Source organism: Nycticebus coucang, chromosome 16, assembly GCF_027406575.1.
Source record: "Nycticebus coucang isolate mNycCou1 chromosome 16, mNycCou1.pri, whole genome shotgun sequence".
Lineage (NCBI taxonomy): Eukaryota > Metazoa > Chordata > Mammalia > Primates > Lorisidae > Nycticebus > Nycticebus coucang.
This window is the reverse complement of record NC_069795.1, coordinates 6118289-6135843: the sequence shown is the minus strand read 5'-3', so window position 1 is coordinate 6135843 and position 17555 is coordinate 6118289. Positions and strand designations below refer to the sequence as shown.

Sequence of the window (17555 nt, the reverse complement as noted above, 5' to 3'; positions counted from 1 at the left end):
ACGGGGACGTATTATAGGGGTTCACTGAGTCTATTTCAGACTATTGCAAGGTGCCGGGTTCCCTGGTGGGATGGTACCACAGCACAGAGATGTCAAACCTTAAGTTACGACATGAGTATAGCTTAGTGCACAGGCTTGCTTTTGCTTTCCAAAGACATCAGAGAAACAAGGAGTGGAAACCCTGTGTTCCTTCTCGAATACTTAGCAACGCTTAACGTCAGTTGTGGGCTGTGGGCCTCAGCGCCTGTTATCCTCCTCGCTGACACTCTGGTTTACTAGGCGACCAGTTGTTTCCCATCTGGGTTTCAGTTCTTGTGTTTCTGCTCCTGGATTGGCTGTGAGCTCTGCCTTCCAGGGCCTGCCAGAGAAGAAGGGAGATCAGAGCCCCGGGTGTATGTTTATCAACACATTATAAAACCTCACTCTGGGGTCTCCGATGGGACATGATACCTCTTATTTCAGAGAAACAGGTAGATCCCCCTTGCTGGGCTGTGGAATCTGCATGGACACCCAAAGCTAAAGTGACCATCAGCCAGGTCACTGGATCCACACATCGGGGGTGTGGAGGAGTGTTTGAAATAAGGAGACCCTTTCTTGAGGCTGAGCAGTGCTGTTTTTGTGGACAGGTCCTAGTCTGTCGCAGAGAGATGATTTAGCTTAAATGTTCCAGTGGGACAAAGCAGTAATGGTCAGTGCCTTGGGTAGGCCTGCCCCAGGGGAGAAGGAAAAGGCCCAAAGCAAAAATGCAGGTCTGGAGGATGAGTGGGTGGCTTATCAGAGGAAAATGGGTCGGAAGGAAGGACCACAAGATGTACAGGGCAGAATCCTCACAGGCTAGGCCTTGCTTGGTCTGCCTTGACCTCCCTGACTCTGCCTTCACCCCCTTCCACCCCCTCACTCTGCCATGGAGCCCTCTCTGTGGTCCCTCAACCTGCCTGGCACCGTCCTACCCCAGGGCCTTTGCACCCGTGGTTTCCTCTGTGGGGAAAACTGTTCCCACAGATGTCTGGTGAGGTGGCTCTGGCCTCACCTCGCCAGGTCCCTTGTGCAGTGTTTTGGGAGCCTGTTTCCTGCCACCCTGTGTAAGATGATAGCCCCCCCGCCCCCATTCTGTTTCTCTGCACACCCACTGCCCCCTTCTAATAGGCTATATAGTTTGTTCATTTTGTTGCCTGTCTTTCCTTTGGAGACTGTGAGTTCAGAAGTGAGCAGGATGGTTTTCTCAGTGATATGTGACTGAAAAAAGTGAGCCCACGCTCTGCACTTCGGTCATAGCTATACCGTAATCTGTATACCCCCAACCCCCATTAAATGTCGGTTACCAGGGCGCCAAATCATTAACCAGTGATTCTTTAACTTGGGCATGCATGCACAGACTCTCCCAGGAGGCTCGTTTAAATACAGATTGCTGGGCCCACCCCCACCACCCAGTCTCTGACTTAGTAGGTCCAAGGTGGGCCCAAGAACGTGCTTTGCTGACATGTTTCTGGGTGAGGCTACAGCACTCATGAGCTGGTAGGGTACGGGAGAGCCCTGCGTGGCAGACACTCCTCGGTGTGGGCTGTTACCTGCTTGCTTTCTTTTCCCAGGGTGAGGAAGACCATGCGGAGATGCAGGGCAGCTGGAGAGCCTTCCTGACCACGCTGGGAGTCCTGGCTGGGCTGGCAGGTAGGGGGCCCCTGAGCTCGGTGGACTGTTCATCTGGGTTTCAGCCCCAGAGGGGCTGCTGGGGCACACAGCTGCCAGAGGGTGCTCCTTAGCCATTTCCACTGCACCCCCTTCCCACAGCGACCTCTTCCATTTCTTCCCTCAGCATCTGGACTCTAGGCGCACTGAATCCCCGCTGTCTTCACAAGGGCTGTCACTGTCTTGGGAGTCAGCCAGGTGTCAGCCGCAGGTTCCTTCCTTCCCAGATGGTCTTGTACCTTTGAAAGGTCCCCTGTCCTGTCTGTGTTCTCACCTCTTCAAATTCTATCAGAGGGGAAAGAACATGAGACTCAGAGCAGGAAGGTCTGAGTTCGGGTCCAAGTTCTACTGCTGTGACTTCAAGAAAGACTCGCCTCAGGCATCAGCTCCTCCCTGAAGCCTGCCAGAGCCTCGCCATTCCCAGGGTAGGAATCCAGGTTCTGTGTGTGGAAAGGATGGGGGCCTGCTTCCTCTGCTGCCTCCCCTTGCTCACCACCCCAGAGCTCTCCCAGGGGCCAGCTGGAATGGGCTCCTGGGTGTGCGAGGCCTGGGTCTCCTGCTCAAACTCTACCTTGTGGAAGATGCGGCGTGCAGGCTGGAGGTCCTTGGCATGACTGGAGTTTGTACAACCAGCTTTTTTTTTTTTTTTAATTCAGAATATTATAGAAGTACAAATATTTGGTTACATGAATTGCCTTTGTACATTTGAGTCAAAATTATAAGGATGCTCATCACCCAGAGAGTGTGCATTAGACCCGTTAAATAGAGTGACTTGACCCCTCCCTGCAGTCCCTGCCGCCTGCTCTGTTGAGTTTAATTCCAGATGTGCACATGAGTGTTGACCAATTAGCTCCAATTTAATATGTGGGTCTCATCTAGATTCCAAGCTTCAGGGGTGTTAGTCCTGTTTTCTCAGCTAGATTATAATCCCACCTTGCATGCTTTGCTGCGGCGGTTTGAAGGCGCTGTGTCAAAGGGTAATACACAGAGAGGGCTCCTGTCATCAAGGTGTAACTCTGTGGATTGTCGGGACTGAGCACATTCACAGACCAGTGTTGACTTGCAAACATTGAATAAGCAGCTCCTTCCAGTTTCTTCCCTCCCTCTTCCAGAGGCACCATCATCCTGACTTCTGACTGCACGAGCAGTTTTGCTTGTTTTGTTCTTAACACACATGTGTGCTATCTTTTGGATGGCTATAGCTCTGGTCTGCATAGCATTAGAAAAAATAAAATGTAATGAAATAGAATAGGAAATAGCAGAGTGTCTGCACTCAGAAAGAACTGTTTTGTGGAATCCTGGCTGGAACATATTTATACATTATGGCATGAGCACCAGGCTGTGGTGTTGAGTTGTGTTTGTGGGCAGAAGAGTTTGGAAGCCTTGTGTTAAAGCAGCACAAAATGTTCAGGGGTGTTTGTTAGACAATTGCAGACTGGAGAGGAAAATAAGGCCCTGCTTGTGCAGAGGTGAGGCCTGACTGGGGTTGACAAACCACCTCAGTGTCTGTCTTAGGCTATGGCACCTTACCAGCCGATTTCAGCCATGGTTATAAAAACCTCTTCCAGAATTTTGGTGGGCAGCTGGTGAACTCTGGGTCTAGTGTTCCTGAGACTTTTATCCCGGGAGGAGCTAAGTCTTTTTTTTTTTTTTTTTTTTTTTGAGACAGAGCCTCAAGCTGTCGCCCTGGGTAGAGTGCCATGGCATCACAGCTCACAGCAACCTCCAACTCCTGGGCTTAAGTGATTCTCTTGCCTTAGCCTCTCAAGTAGCTGGGACAGGCACCTGCCACACCTGGCTATTTTTTTTTTGGTTGTAGTTGTCCTTGTTGTTTGGCAGGCCCAGGAGCTGAATCTTAACTACTGTTTTAAGGGTCGGGAGGATCTGGGTTGAGTCCTGGGAATGGCTGTTCCAGGAGAGGAGAGGATTAAGGACTCATTCTGGAGGTCCCAGGGAGATGGGAGTCTTCCCCAAATTTGTAATGAATTCCATATCCCTGCCATGACTCCTTTTGGGAAGTCCTCTGAGTAGAGCCACCTTCCTTTGCAGACTTGGCTCTGAAAAGCCAAGAGCAACTTCTGTGTGCACCCACAGGGCACGTCCCAGCCCTCCCCTCGCTACCTTGAATAATGGGGTATAAAGAACTCAATGACCTCACTCACTCACCCACTCAGGAAATGTTCACTGATCCCTTCTTATGTACCACTTAGTTGTAGGACCTGGAATGCGTAAAACCAGGCAAAGTCCTTGTGAACACAGAGCTTAGAGCCCAGTAGGGAAAGCAAACATTACATTGCGAGCAAACATAAATAGGAAGCCACACTGTGACAATTGCTTGGCTGCTTTGAGAGTCTGTTCTAGAATACCAGGCCAGATAGGGTGGTCTTGGAAGGCTTCCTGGGGAGAAGGTGAGGGCACGAGCAGCTGAGGTACAAGTGAGACCAGTGCTACAGGTTGGTCAGTGCATGTGCAAAGGTCCTGGGGCCAAAAGGAGTTGTTGAATGTGATAAATTAAAGATAGTTCAGTGACTGAAGGGTGGAGTTTGGGACAAATGGAAGCTAGGGAGAAAGTTGGTGTGGGGCTAAGTTGGAGCTTAAAATATGATATTGTGAAGGATTATCAAATTTTTATACTAAATCACGTTAATCTTTCAAAGTGTGGAGGTGGAAGTGGGGGAGGGGGCCCTTACTTAGCTTTGTGTTTTGAGAAGCTCCCTCTGACAGGTTTGGCTATGGGGGGGGTGTGTGTGTGACACAGTAGGGTGCTGGCTCCTGCCACCATCAGTGGACCTGACGGGCAGCTCAGGGCTCAGGCTGGCTCTGGATCTCCCCTCCGTGTTCCTCTGTGGGTCCCCATGTCTCATGTGTCCTGACTCCCATTGTTTCCTTCTGAAGCTGCGTCACCAAAGCCATTCTCCTCTCTGCCCTCCCTTTATTTCCCTTCACCTTTCTGACTCTCAGTCTACATCTCCAGCCCAGCATTCCCATTCATTATGGATTTCCAAGGAGGGGTAGAGAGAAGGCCAGGGAAGACCCATAGGAGGGCCGTGGAGAAGCAGAGGCAGGTGGACGCGCGTGGCCTGGATGCTAGGGAGCTGAGCGGGCCGTGGCGGAAGACTGACACTTACATACAACGTAGGGCGCACAGGCAGGAGCCGCAGGGCCGGCAGCTGTGCCTCCACGTGGTGGTGTGGGTTCGGAGAGGTGAGGCAGGAGCAAGGGCGTCTTTTCAGTCTGGGTTGGCAGCTGGGTGTTTACTCGAGGTGCCTGGTGGGGCAGGAGAGAAAGCAGGAAGCTAGGGCTAGAGGCCTGGGTTTGGGAGCTGGGGAGAATGGGCCTGAATGAGACTCTTCCAAGTGGATGACCTCCTACAGGGGACTCGCGGGAAAGCAGAGGCTGGGACTGGGTACTGGACAGGGAGGCTCCGGGGCAAGGAGACACTAAGCTCTCCCACTGTCCTGCCCTATCTGCCTCTTTCTCTACAAAGAAAAGGGAGCAAAGCAGATGGAAGGTTTTGAGGCGAGGCAGGCCACTGTGGATAAAGGTCTTATTGACTGGTTTTGTGTATTTGTTCTGCGTGGAGGGCTGGGTCACACACCACCATCGATAAGACACAGCCAGGGAGGAAGGGGGGTTGGGACTCACCTTACCAGAAATACAGCTTCTGAAGCTTGAGGCCTAGCCAGGCCAGCCAGGCCAAGACTGCCAGTAACAGCTGTCAGGGGCTGTGGTGCTTAGTACGGGTGCCTGTTTATCAAAAGGTCAAATCAAACTCAAGGCGTTTCCTTCCTTTGTCCCTTTTCCCACCTCCCCAGGGGCAGAGTAGAGTTGGAGCTTGCTGTCTCTGATAATTCCCTGGTGTCACATGCAGTCTGTGGGGTGTGTCCCGACTGAGCTTGGGGGTGAAATCTCATCATGTCACACAAGCAGTGGAAGGAGCTGGGGTTCCAGACCTTGCTCATTCTGTTGGCTTGGCCCGGGTGGAGGTCCTCAGAGGGCCTGGGGCACACCCACCCTGCACTCCCGGTGCTGTCCTGTGGGTGACCTTGTGACCACCGTGACCCTAGCCAAAGGTGGAGGAGCCGGGTTAGCTCAGGGTGGAGTGGGGAGCGGCTCGTCCTTCTTTCTTTAGGGTATACATAAAGATTTCTTTGTTCTTCTTCTCTTCCTTCTCCTTTTTCTCTTTCTTTCTTTTCTTTTTGAAACAAGGTCTTGCTCTGTCACCCAAGCTGGAGTGCAGCAGCATCATCTTAGCTCACAGCAGCCTCAAACTCCTGTGCTCAAGTGATCCTCCTGCCTCAGCCTCCTGGGTAGCTGGGACTACAGGTGCCTGCCACCATGACCAGCTAGTTTTTCTATTTTTTGTAGAGATGGTGTCTTGCTCTTGCTCACATTGATCCCAAACCCTTGGCCTCAAGCAGTCCTTCCGCCTTGGCTTCCTAGAGGGCTAGGATCACAGGCGTGAGCTGCCATGCCCAGCCTCCTCCTTCTTAACCATGCAATTCAGGGCTCACAGCAAGGGCCAGGCTAGCCTGGTTGCTGCTGCTTCCCTGAGGAGTTGTTCTTCCTCAGACTTTTTTTTTTTTAAATAAATGATCAAAAGAATCTTGGAGCACAGAGACCTACCCTAGGGGTTGGGCAAAGACCTGATCTGAGCCATGTTTTGGAGTCAGTCGTTGTCTCTCTTCCTGTCCTGCTCCGGGACAGCACAGAGAGCAAGAGATCTCTGCTGGACTCTGGGTCAGCCTTAGTGAGTTTCAGCCTTCCTCACTTCTATCTCTTCCAAGCGAAGGCCCCTCCTTGGCGTGGCCAGCTCCCTGCCTTCGTCTGCTGCGGTGGGGGCTGTTCTGTGCCATGGCTCCCTCTCTTCCTTCTGCCTGTACTCCCCATGGGAGGCAGGTGCGTCCCTGCAGTGTTAGTGTGTTACCTTAGTGCAGTTCCTCCCCAGAAAACCTTAGGGCTGGTTTAGAGCTAGCCTTGCCACTCGGTCTTGCAAGATCAGAACAGAAGGGGGCACAACATTTGTTTGGGACAACCAGTGTATATGGCGGGCTCCCTGGCTAGCCACCTGCATCATGAGTAAGGAATGTGGGGCAGTCTCATTGATGGGGCAGTCTTACTGGTGGGCAGTCTTACTGGTAGGGCAGTCTCATTGATGGGGCAGTCTCACTGACAAGGCAGGCTTATTGGTGGGGCAGTCTCATTGATGGGGCAGTCTCACTGACAAGGCAGGCTTATTGGTGGGGCAGTCTCATTGATGGGGCAGTCTCACTGACAAGGCAGGCTTATTGGTGGGGCAGTCTCATTGATGGGGCAGTCTCACTGACAAGGCAGGCTTATTGGTGGGGCAGTCTCATTGATGGGGCAGTCTCACTGATAAGGCAGGCTTATTGGTGGGGCAGTCTCATTGATGGGGCAGTCAAACTGACAAGGCAGGCTTATTGGTGGGGCAGTCTTACTGGTGGGCAGTCTTACTGGTGGGGCAGCCTCACTGACAAGGCAGTCTCATTGATGGGGCAGTCTCACTGACAAGGCAGTCTCATTGATGGGGCAGTCTCACTGACAAGGCAGGCTTATTGGTGGGGCAGTCTTACTGGTGGGCAGTCTTACTGGTGGGCAGTCTTACTGGCAGGGCAGTCTCATTGATGGGGCAGTCTCACTGACAAGGCAGGCTTATTGGTGGGGCAGTCTCATTGATGGGGCAGTCTCACTGACAAGGCAGGCTTATTGGTGGGGCAGTCTCATTGATGGGGCAGTCTCACTGACAAGGCAGGCTTATTGGTGGGGCAGTCTTACTGGTGGGCAGTCTTACTGGTGGGGCAGCCTCACTGACAAGGCAGTCTCGTTGATGGGGCAGTCTCACTGACAAGGCAGTCTCATTGATGGGGCAGTCTCACTGACAAGGCAGGCTTATTGGTGGGGCAGTCTCATTGATGGGGCAGTCTCACTGACAAGGCAGGCTTATTGGTGGGGCAGTCTTACTGGTGGGCAGTCTTACTGGTGGGGCAGCCTCACTGACAAGGCAGTCTCATTGATGGGGCAGTCTCACTGACAAGGCAGTCTCATTGATGGGGCAGTCTCACTGACAAGGCAGGCTTATTGGTGGGGCAGTCTCATTGATGGGGCAGTCTCACTGACAAGGCAGGCTTATTGGTGGGGCAGTCTTACTGGTGGGCAGTCTTACTGGTGCAGCAGTCTTATTGATGGGCAGTCTTACTGGTGGGGCAGTCTGATTGATGGGCAGTCTTACTGGTGGGGCAGTCTTACTGATGAGGCAGTCTTACTGGTGGGCAGTCTTATTGGTGGGACAGACTTACTGGTGGGCAGTCTTATTGATGGGCAGTCTTATTGATGGGCAGTCTTACTGGTGGGCAGTCTTATTGATGGGCAGTCTTACTGGTGGGGCAGTCTGATTGATGGGCAGTCTTACTGGTGGGGCAGTCTTACTGATGAGGCAGTCTTACTGGTGGGCAGTCTTATTGATGGGCAGTCTTACTGGTGGGGCAGTCTGATTGATGGGCAGTCTTATTAGTGGGGCAGTCTCACCAATGGGACAATCTTATTGATGTGGCAGATGTGGTTTAGCAGAAGCCAAGTGTGATCTGTCAGGAGGTCTTCTTGCTAAAAACTCTGAATGAATGACAGCTCAGGGGAAAGAGCATGAAATTCAGAGCTAGAAGGTCTGAGTTTGGGTCCACGCTCCACCACTGACTTCTAGTCCTGGGATGGTGCTAGTCGACTGAGTTGGTTCCTTATGGAGGCTCTGAGGGAGAATCTTTTCTATGTGGCTTCCTTAAGTCAGGCGTTGCAGACAGTCTTGGCTTTTGGACACATTGCTCCAATCTCTGCTTCCACCTTCCTGTGTTGGTCTTGTCTGTGTGCTTCTGGGACTCACATCTGCCTCTGCCTTTCTCTTATGGGGACACCTGTGATTGGGTTTGGGGTCCATCCTAAACCTGGGCTAATTTCATCTTAAGATCCTTAGCTCATTGCATGTGCAAAGACCATATTTTCAAAGGTCACATTCTGAGGATCCGTGGACATGAGCCTTTGGGGAACACTGTTCAACTTGGTACAACCATGGATTCAGGGGAGTGGAAAGGAGGGCCTGGAAGTGGCTTTGTGTGTGTGCCAGAAACTCCTGATCTCCCTGGATACCTGGTGGGAGGAACAGTAAGACACCTGGAGTCTAAGCCACGAGGTGGACACCCCAGGTGTCACCACTGATGAATACAGAAGGGTTGAATTCCACAGTTGGTTCACATAGATGGATTCATTCACCAACTGGAAACACTGCTTTTCTTCCAGCTTCAGGATCCAGTTATCAAATCCTAGAAGGTCCCAAGAATGTAACAGTCCTGCAGGGCTCAGAGGCTCGCTTCAACTGCACTGTCTCCCAGGGCTGGAAGCTCATCATGTGGGCTCTGAATGGCACCGTGGTGCTCAGTGTGACATCCACGGAGTCCATTATCACCGACAACCGCTTCACCTCTGAGACTTACAACGTGGATGGAAACTTTGTCTCTGAGATGGTGATCCACAATGTACAGCTCAACGACTCAGGGCAGGTCAAATGCAGCCTCCAGAACAGTGACCGGGATGAAGCTGCTTTTCTTTCCGTCCAAGGTGTGTATGCAGGTGGATCCACAGTGGAGCACCTGGGGGCCATCAGGTCAGATGTTAGGGGCGGGGAGGGACCTTCTGAAGTCCCCACCATGTACAATGGCACATGGTCGACCTTCAGTTGGTGCTGCACTTCCTAGTATTCTGAACTGATGAAAGCCTTGTGGTCTGTTTACGTACCATCTCTTTCCTCCTTCCCTCCCTTCTCTTTTCTTCCTCTCTTCTTTCATACATAGTCTAGCCTTCAGATGGCAATTGGCTGAGAATTATTCCGAATGGACTAAGGACCAGTGTTTACTATTTTGTTGATTTCTCTCCTTTCTTCCTCATCCCCCTATTTTCTTCCCCTTTCCCTGCTTTGTTCCCCTCTCTTTCCTTCTTTCCTTTCCTCCAATTTGTTAAGACTGTTAGAGATGAATTTTATCACTTCCTCATCTAATCCATTTCTGTATCTATCAGCCTTTCTGAAAATATATCCCGGAATTCCCCTGGGCCGGCTGCAGTCACTTTTCTTTGCTGTAGAGATGGTTGGCAGGCATTGCCCTTTCTCTAGTTTTTCATATACTTGACTGCATTTCTTTGCTTACATCGTTTAACAGCTTTGGAGCATGCTTTGCTTTTTCCTCTTCCCACTGGAATTTCCCCAGTTGATCTCTCTTCCCTGCCGTCAGCTACAGTGCTTATTTTAGTCAAAGGTGTATAGTCACCAAATTCCTCAAGTCATTGAAGTTATTGAGAGACAAGACAAGAAAAAAAACAAAACTTACAGTAATGGATAACTTACTTTTCATTATTAAAGGGAATTTTGAGATGCTTAAGATCATGTTGCATCCCAAAAAATAAGCAAAAGAATGCTTTAGGAGAATTTGGAATAGCCTGATCAAAATTGAATCATTGCTTCAAAGTATTCTTGTATTCTGATGTAGATGTGTCAGAACCAGTAGAATTCCTGATTTCTATGGCAGTATTTCTTACAAGAGAGTACATTATGCCTTTGAAATGATTTCTTCTATGTAGTAGCCATTTATTTACTTGTCTAGAAGAAATTCACAAGGATCCTGTCTGTATTCATGTTGCTGTTAAATCAGATTTGATATCATTTGGTGTAGACATGTCTACCTATTTCTATTTGTATCATATATGTGTATATATATCATAGAAATTTATATATATATTATAAATTTATATATTTCTATATATACTGTAGAAATTGAACTGAACTGGTATGTCTAGTTTTGTGTGGTTTAACTGGGCACCATGATATTTTCCAAATAAGTGATTTTATAAGCCTAACTAAGACTATCGGCCTAGTTTACATGACCAATTTCTTGTTATAATAATTTGTGGTTCAAGGAAAGAACACAGGAAAAGAAATCAAAGATATAAATTCTGTTTTTGACTTTATCAATTATCAGAGAGACTCCTGGGATGGCTCAATTTCTTCATCTTCAAAATGGGGATAAGGTTTCTCTGCCCACCTCACAGGTTTGCTGTGAGGATCAGGTGAAAAACTGAGGATGGTTTGAAGACTCCAAAGTTCTGTTAATTCTGCACATTAAGTTGGGAGCCAGAGTGGTCTGGGGGTTAGTAGTGCAGACTCAGGGGTCTGGTTGCCTGGGTTCATGTTCCTTCTTTACCAGGGTCACTATAAAAGTTTTGAGACAGACTCTGTTATGGTCCATTCTTTCACTTCCAAGAAACACATTTGACAGCGTCCTTTCTGATTCACCTGTGCAGGTTTCAACTTCTCAGCTTGTTGGTGTTAGTGGGAAGGCTTTATTTGTTTCCATCTGTAGGGATTTTACGTTTCTGGATTGTTGTGCCTCTCGAGATTTTCCTAATGACTCACATGTTACAAACTGTGTGACCTTGGCCATATAACTTAATGATTTTGTGTTCTAGTTTCTTCCTCAGGGGGCCATTGTGTCATCAGATGAATAGAACTATGTAAAGCCTTTATAGCAGCTAGCTCATAGCAATCACCATGTGGCCATTTGCTATTATCGACTGTGTTCCCAGTAAAAGCACGCTACGGTGGTAGGCATTTAAGGGTGACTAGAAAAAGAAACAAATAGAATAAGACACAATTTCTGTCCTCAAGAACCTCATAGGAAGAGTGGATAATGCAAGTTGCACAAACAGTCGGGGTGCCACACAGATGACAAATGAGGTTTTATTTTACATATAAGAAAATGGAGGTGCAATGGAGAAGAGGTGATGAAATCAGGAACGCCTAGGGGGATGAATCCACAGAGCATGTGCGTTTGAGATGCGCTTTTGCCCTGCATAGATGGTAGACAAAATGAGGAAGGAAGAGGGCCCCCTTGGGTCAGGGAGACAGGGGTCAGACGCATGGCTTACTGCTGCCTCAGTTAGGACATGCCAAATTCAGACACCCACACGGTTTGTAAGATCTTTTCTCAGAGTCAAAAATCTATGAACTTGTCTGAATACCCCTCCTGTGCATGTTTGTGTATCGGTTTTAATGCAGATGGAATACCAAGTGTCTAGGGAAGTTAAAGACGTCTCTAAGGTCACAAAGAAGGATCCCAGAGGGCTGGGGCAGAATTCAGTCATTTTTCTCTGGTTTCATTGGTCCAAATGGTACTTAATTCCCAGAGGAGCCAATGTTCTCTGAGCAAAAGGGTCTCCCTTAAGGGAAAATGAATCTTGAAAAAGAGGAAATGCCCGTGAATTACCCAATGATTGTTTTTCCCTCCTCCCCTCTGTCAAAAAGAAAAATAAACAGAGGTGACATAACTCCAAACTGAGTCATCCAAAATCTATATAAATATTCTAGCAGTTACTTCAGGGCAAAGTGTTTGTGATGCTACTGGGTAACCTTTGTGAAAGCCCAAGGGGGGAAGTTGCATCTGAATTGTATACAGAAAAAGAAAGTGCTGCACGGGCCTGTGCATTGCCTGACCCACCAACTGATTGCACAGAAACTCCTGACCTCATAGGTTTTGAGGACCACATGGACTTGATTAAGTTTAGGATCTTCTGTTACTAACGGAGGCAATACCATGCCTCCCAGTTCCTGTCATCTTAAACCGCCTCTCCATTGAACAAAACAAAGCAACAAGCAAGCAAAAGAACAATCACAAAACCTTGTAATTTAAGGATCAAATATTCTTTCTGCCCATCTACATTTTACAGTAGCCCTTGACTTAGCAAAAATGCTTTACCTATTTTACGATAATATTCAGGAAAAGAATAACTGGAAATCTAACATTTCAAGAGTAAAAGGATCTTTCAGAGCTGAATGAGGACAGTGTAGTGTGGGGACTCCTGGGCATACCTTATACCCCTCATGGTGGTCATGTGGTCAGACTGTTTTCATAATAAAACTAAGGTGTTAGTTGCCTTTTTTACCCTTGTTCTCACAGGTGTACATGGGAACTTTCCCTTGTACATTGGAAAGGTCTCCATCACTCTGTGGACCAGTCTTTTCCAAATGACAAAAGTATAATGATACAAAAATCATGTGAGAGTAGAAGATCCATTCAAAATAGTGCAATGGATTTTAATGCAATGGAAATAGTGCAATGGATTTTAATGCAATGGAAATAGTGCAATGGATTTTAATGCAACAGAAAATGAAAGTTTCTCCATAAAGTTTCAGACTCCACAACGCACCTACCTTTTGGAAACTATTACTTGTTGAGTTCTGGCATAGTATCCACAGTTATCTGAAAAAACTATTAAATCCTCCTCTCTGTTCCAACTACATATCTGTGTGAATTTAAACTTCCTTTACAATAAATTTCAGGGGTGTCCAACCTGTGGCCCCTGGGTTGCATGCTGATAATTTGAAGACTGTTTTGCTGGTTTTTATGATGTCGATATCACAAAAAGTATGTATGGATATTTTCTTTTACTAATCAGCTTTTGTTTAATGTATGGCCCCAAACAACTCTTATTCTTCCAATGTGCGGCAGAAAAGAAAAAAGGTTGGACACTCCTGCACACCTTTTGAACAAAGCAGTGTATTGCAGCAGATTGAATAAAGCAACAGAAATGAGAATCCAGCCAGACCTTAGAGATTTGCATAGATGTAAAACAACGTTCCTATTTTTATTAATTTTTTTTTTTGTTTAAACATACAATCCTTTTTCATAAAAATATGTTAGTCTAAATCAGGGGTCCTCAAACTGTGGCCTGCGGGCCACATGAGGTGGTGTGATTGTATTTGTTCCTGTTTTGTTTTTTTACTTCAAAATAAGATATGTGCAGTGTGCGTAGGAATTTGTTCATAGTTTTCTTTTTTTTAAACTATAGTCTGGCCCTCCAATGGTCTGAGGGACAGTGAACTGACCCCCTGTTTACAAAGTTTGAGGACACCTGGTCTAAATTAACATGCAATAAATTTTTATTGTTATGCTGAGATATTTTAAAATAATTATTCAATTTTAATTTTGAGTATAATAAATATTGATAGATACAACCCACACAGATGAAAGGTCTTTGGAGTCCTCAGTGTTTTTGAAGAGTTTACTAAAAGGTACTGAAACCAAAATGTTTGAGAACTGCTGATCTGGTCGAATGATCTCACTTGGTAGTTGAAAAACAGAGAACCCTGAAATTTTCATGATTTGTCCAAGTTGATGATAATTTTGTGGCAGAGCCTGGAGTGAGAATAGAGTTTTTGATTCTTTGTCCCGTGTTCTTTCCATTATATTATGTAGAAGTTTTAGCCTGTTTTAATTAGGACATTTATATGTGTATGTGTGTGTGTGTGTGTGTGTGTGTGTGTCTTTTATGGAGGCTGTGTCTTTACTGGGACCAATCAGGTTATGTTAGTAACACCTGCAGAAACAGGTGTGATTTTTATATGGGTTATTTACAATAGGAGCGCTGGCCTAAGCAAGTGGGTTCTTAATAAAAATTAAAAAATAATTTACCAGAGTAAGTTATTCTTGATAGGTGATTGGATTGGTTATTTTTGTAATTAGACTAGAGTTTGATTTAATTTGCATTTAATAACAAGAAATATTTTAAGGCAATATCATAGGAAGTTACGTTCAATAAATATGTGACTTCCAAAAGAAGTAAAATGAATGGGACTGACCAGGAGAGACCTGCTTCCCACTCCGTCCCCCTCACCCTGGGAAGAAGGTGGGGATTGTTTCCCTTTTTGCCTTTGCTGCTAGGACAGCCCCAGACAGTGCTGTAGCTCCACTTCTGTGATTGCGCAGCCTCCTATGACCTATGGGCATCTGTCTTCTCTTTCCCATCTAATTATTTGCCTCCGGTTCCTGATTTTCATTTATTCATTTTATGTTTTCATGTGAGCAACTTTACCTTCTGAGAAGCCAGCAGCTGAAACCTGAGTTAAGGTTCCTGGTGTGGACACAGCCTTTTGGGGTCTGTACGGAAAATAGGTCCAGTGAAATGTGATTGAAGCAAAAATTAAGAAAAAAAGAAAAAAGAAATAGAAAACCCGAGAGGCACTGTCATGTCCTCAGAATGTTTCTTTCTTTTCTTCTTTAGTTATGGGCGAGTTGTCCATTCTTGGTGATAGTCTTGTAGTCATTGAGGACAAACCTTGTAATGTTACTTGCCAAGCACTGGGCTGGACCTTGGTCCCGGAGTTTCACTGGGTGGTCGATGTCCCCGTCAGCCATTCAAGCAGTTATTCTGTTGCGGAGCCCGGGGACCTTCCGAGTGCAGTGAGCGTCCTGGCTCTCACACCACAGGGCAATGGGACTCTAACGTGTGTGGCCACTCTGAGGACCGTGCAGGCCAACAAGTCAGCCACTGTAAACCTTACTGTGGTTCAGCCTCCCCCGGGTAAGTGAAGACTTTCTGCTCTGTACCAAATATATTATTACCTCATGCTCGTATTTTATATGTGATTCTATTTTGCCAATAATGCCTACGAAAATTGTATGGTGACCTTGACTTAAGGTAGGGATGGTAATGAAGGCAAATCACATCTGCTTTTAATTTAATGACCCTAAAAACTCATTTGCTTTTTTTTTTGTAGAGACAGAGTCTCACTCTACCGCCCTCGGGTAGAGTACAGTGGCGTCACACAGCTCACAGCAACTTCTAACTCTTGGGCTTAGGCGATTCTCTTGCCTCAGCCTCCAGAGCACCTGGGACTACAGGCGCCCGCCACAACACCCGGCTATTTTTTTGTTGCAGTTTGGCCAGGGCTAAGTTTGAACCTGCCACCCTCGGCATATGGGGCCAGCGCCCTACTCACTGAGCCACAGGCGCCGCCCTAACTCATCTACTTTTTAAATTCCATCTTAAAGTTTTTCTCTTTTCTAATTACATTTAAAAACCATTTAGAGTCTTGCTGATTATTTATTGTAAATGAGCATCAGATTCAGAGACAAAGAGTAGAATTAAACATTTTCCTCTAGTTCTTACCCTCCCTCCACACCGGTATGAAGCCAGGTCTAATATCTGGGGAAGGAGTGCCGGTCCCATTGGATGTCTTCCAACCCAGTGCCATCACGATCTTCATTTTTTACCTGGAAAATTTATAGGGTATTTCAAACTTTCAAGTCCTTATATGTTTAAATTGACTAAGTGATATAACTTGAAAGTTTAGACCCTCCCCCAAAGACTCTCCTATAGCTCCTGGCATACCAGGAATTATAACTGTGCTTTATGAAAGGTTCACTGAGCCTGTGAGTTCTGAGTTGGCCTGGACAGGGTGGAGTGGGGTGCTGGAAATTTACTTTAGTTTCTTTATTTTACTCAGGAGGAAGGGAGACCTAGGGAAATGGCATAATTCAATCCAAGTCATATAGCTAATGGGATAGATCTGGTTTAAGAGCTTTTGTTTTGGTCTAAACTTTCCCTACTATGAAGTCACCTTTATTTGAGATCTTTCAAAGTTCAGAACAAAGCTACAGCCACAGCTAAATCCTAACAGTAATAATAATGAGCACTTATCATGAATCAGGCACTGCTCTAAGCTCTTCTCAAATATTTGCCAAATCAACCTGCGTGACAGCCCTGTGAATGCGCGCTGCTCTCACTCCTACGTAGAGACGGGGGCAGGGAGAGTGCTGTTTACGTTTTGCCCACATCTGTAGAGTTGGTAAATGGCAGGGGCGCCCCTGGCAGGCTTGCTCTAGAATCCGCCCACCTGTCCACTCTGCCCACTGCTTACATGGCAGGCGTATGGGTGTCCTGCGGCTGCCGTGGCAAAGCGCTACAGACCAGGTGGCTGTAACAAGAAATGCATTGCCTTATAGTTCTGGAGGCTGGAAGTCTGAGATGTGGGCAGGGCTGGTTCCTCCCAGGCTGTGGGGGAGAATCCATTCCATGGCTCTCCCTTTCATTCTGGTGATTTGCTGGCAACCTTCAATGTTGCCTGGGTTGTAGAAACATCACCCTGATCTCTGCCTTTACACGGCAAACTCCTGGTTTTTTCTTTTCGGTAATGATGTGGCAAAAGCTCCAGCCCCGTCGGTGGTTCCCTATGGAAATGGATCTTAGAGATTAGATTTCCTGTACATGTTTTCCTGTTTTCTTTTATAGGGAATGGGAAAAGGAAGGGGCACTTCATTTCCCTTGATCAGGCTAATTCTTCTAGACGAGGACCGGTGCCTTAATTGTGCAGCTGCAGGAGTGAGGGCTGGGAGAGGGAAGGTTGGTGGGCACCCCGAAATGAGTCTGGCTTTAGTGGACTTATTTAGAAAAGGGTAATTTGTTTCTAAATTATTTATCAAGATCAGAACAACTGGTAGCTGGGTACACGTTGTCTGTTTTATGTAAGTTTTGTTAGCTGAAGACCTAGTTGCAGCCTTGGCCCTGGGAGCACGTTGTCTGTTTTATGTAAGTTTTGTTAACTGAAGACCTAGTTGCAGCCTTGGCCGTGGGAGCTGGTGACCAGAGGAAGCTTTAAGGAGCACAGGCCAGGCTTGCAGAGAACCCAGGGTTTAAGGAGCACAGGCCAGGCTTGCAGAGAACCCAGGGTTAATCAGGCTTCTCCGGGAATGGGATACACATCACGGTTGTCCACCCATTTCCTAGAAATGCCAGGAATTTGTTTTCATTTCCACAACAAACCCTGGATGCCCATTAAAGAACAACAGTGGCAGATTAGGAACCCTAATCAGGCCAAGCCAAGAGGTTATATGAAGTACTTACTGGGTCATAGTTCGAAAGGCTTCTTTGAAAAATAAAAGCATATCGAAAGGTCTAATGCTTATCTTCAGATCTGTATTTTTAAAAATCAATTATCTTTTACAAAATTCATAAGTTTTTTATTTCAATAGAAT

General features: G+C 46.9%; 1 protein-coding gene across 3 annotated transcripts in view; it reads left to right on the top strand.

Annotated features, from left to right (window-relative positions):
- The window catches only part of IGSF5 (immunoglobulin superfamily member 5), a 43799-nt gene that overhangs the window by 1746 nt on the left and 24498 nt on the right, over positions 1-17555 (top strand). For all 3 annotated transcript variants that reach the window (XM_053565165.1, XM_053565164.1, XM_053565166.1), the window contains 3 exons: positions 1590-1668; positions 8995-9312; positions 14803-15102. In XM_053565165.1, the coding sequence (XP_053421140.1) occupies positions 1611-1668; positions 8995-9312; positions 14803-15102 (676 nt within the window). In that variant the 5' untranslated portion in view covers positions 1590-1610. The remainder of the gene's footprint in view (positions 1-1589; positions 1669-8994; positions 9313-14802; positions 15103-17555) is intronic.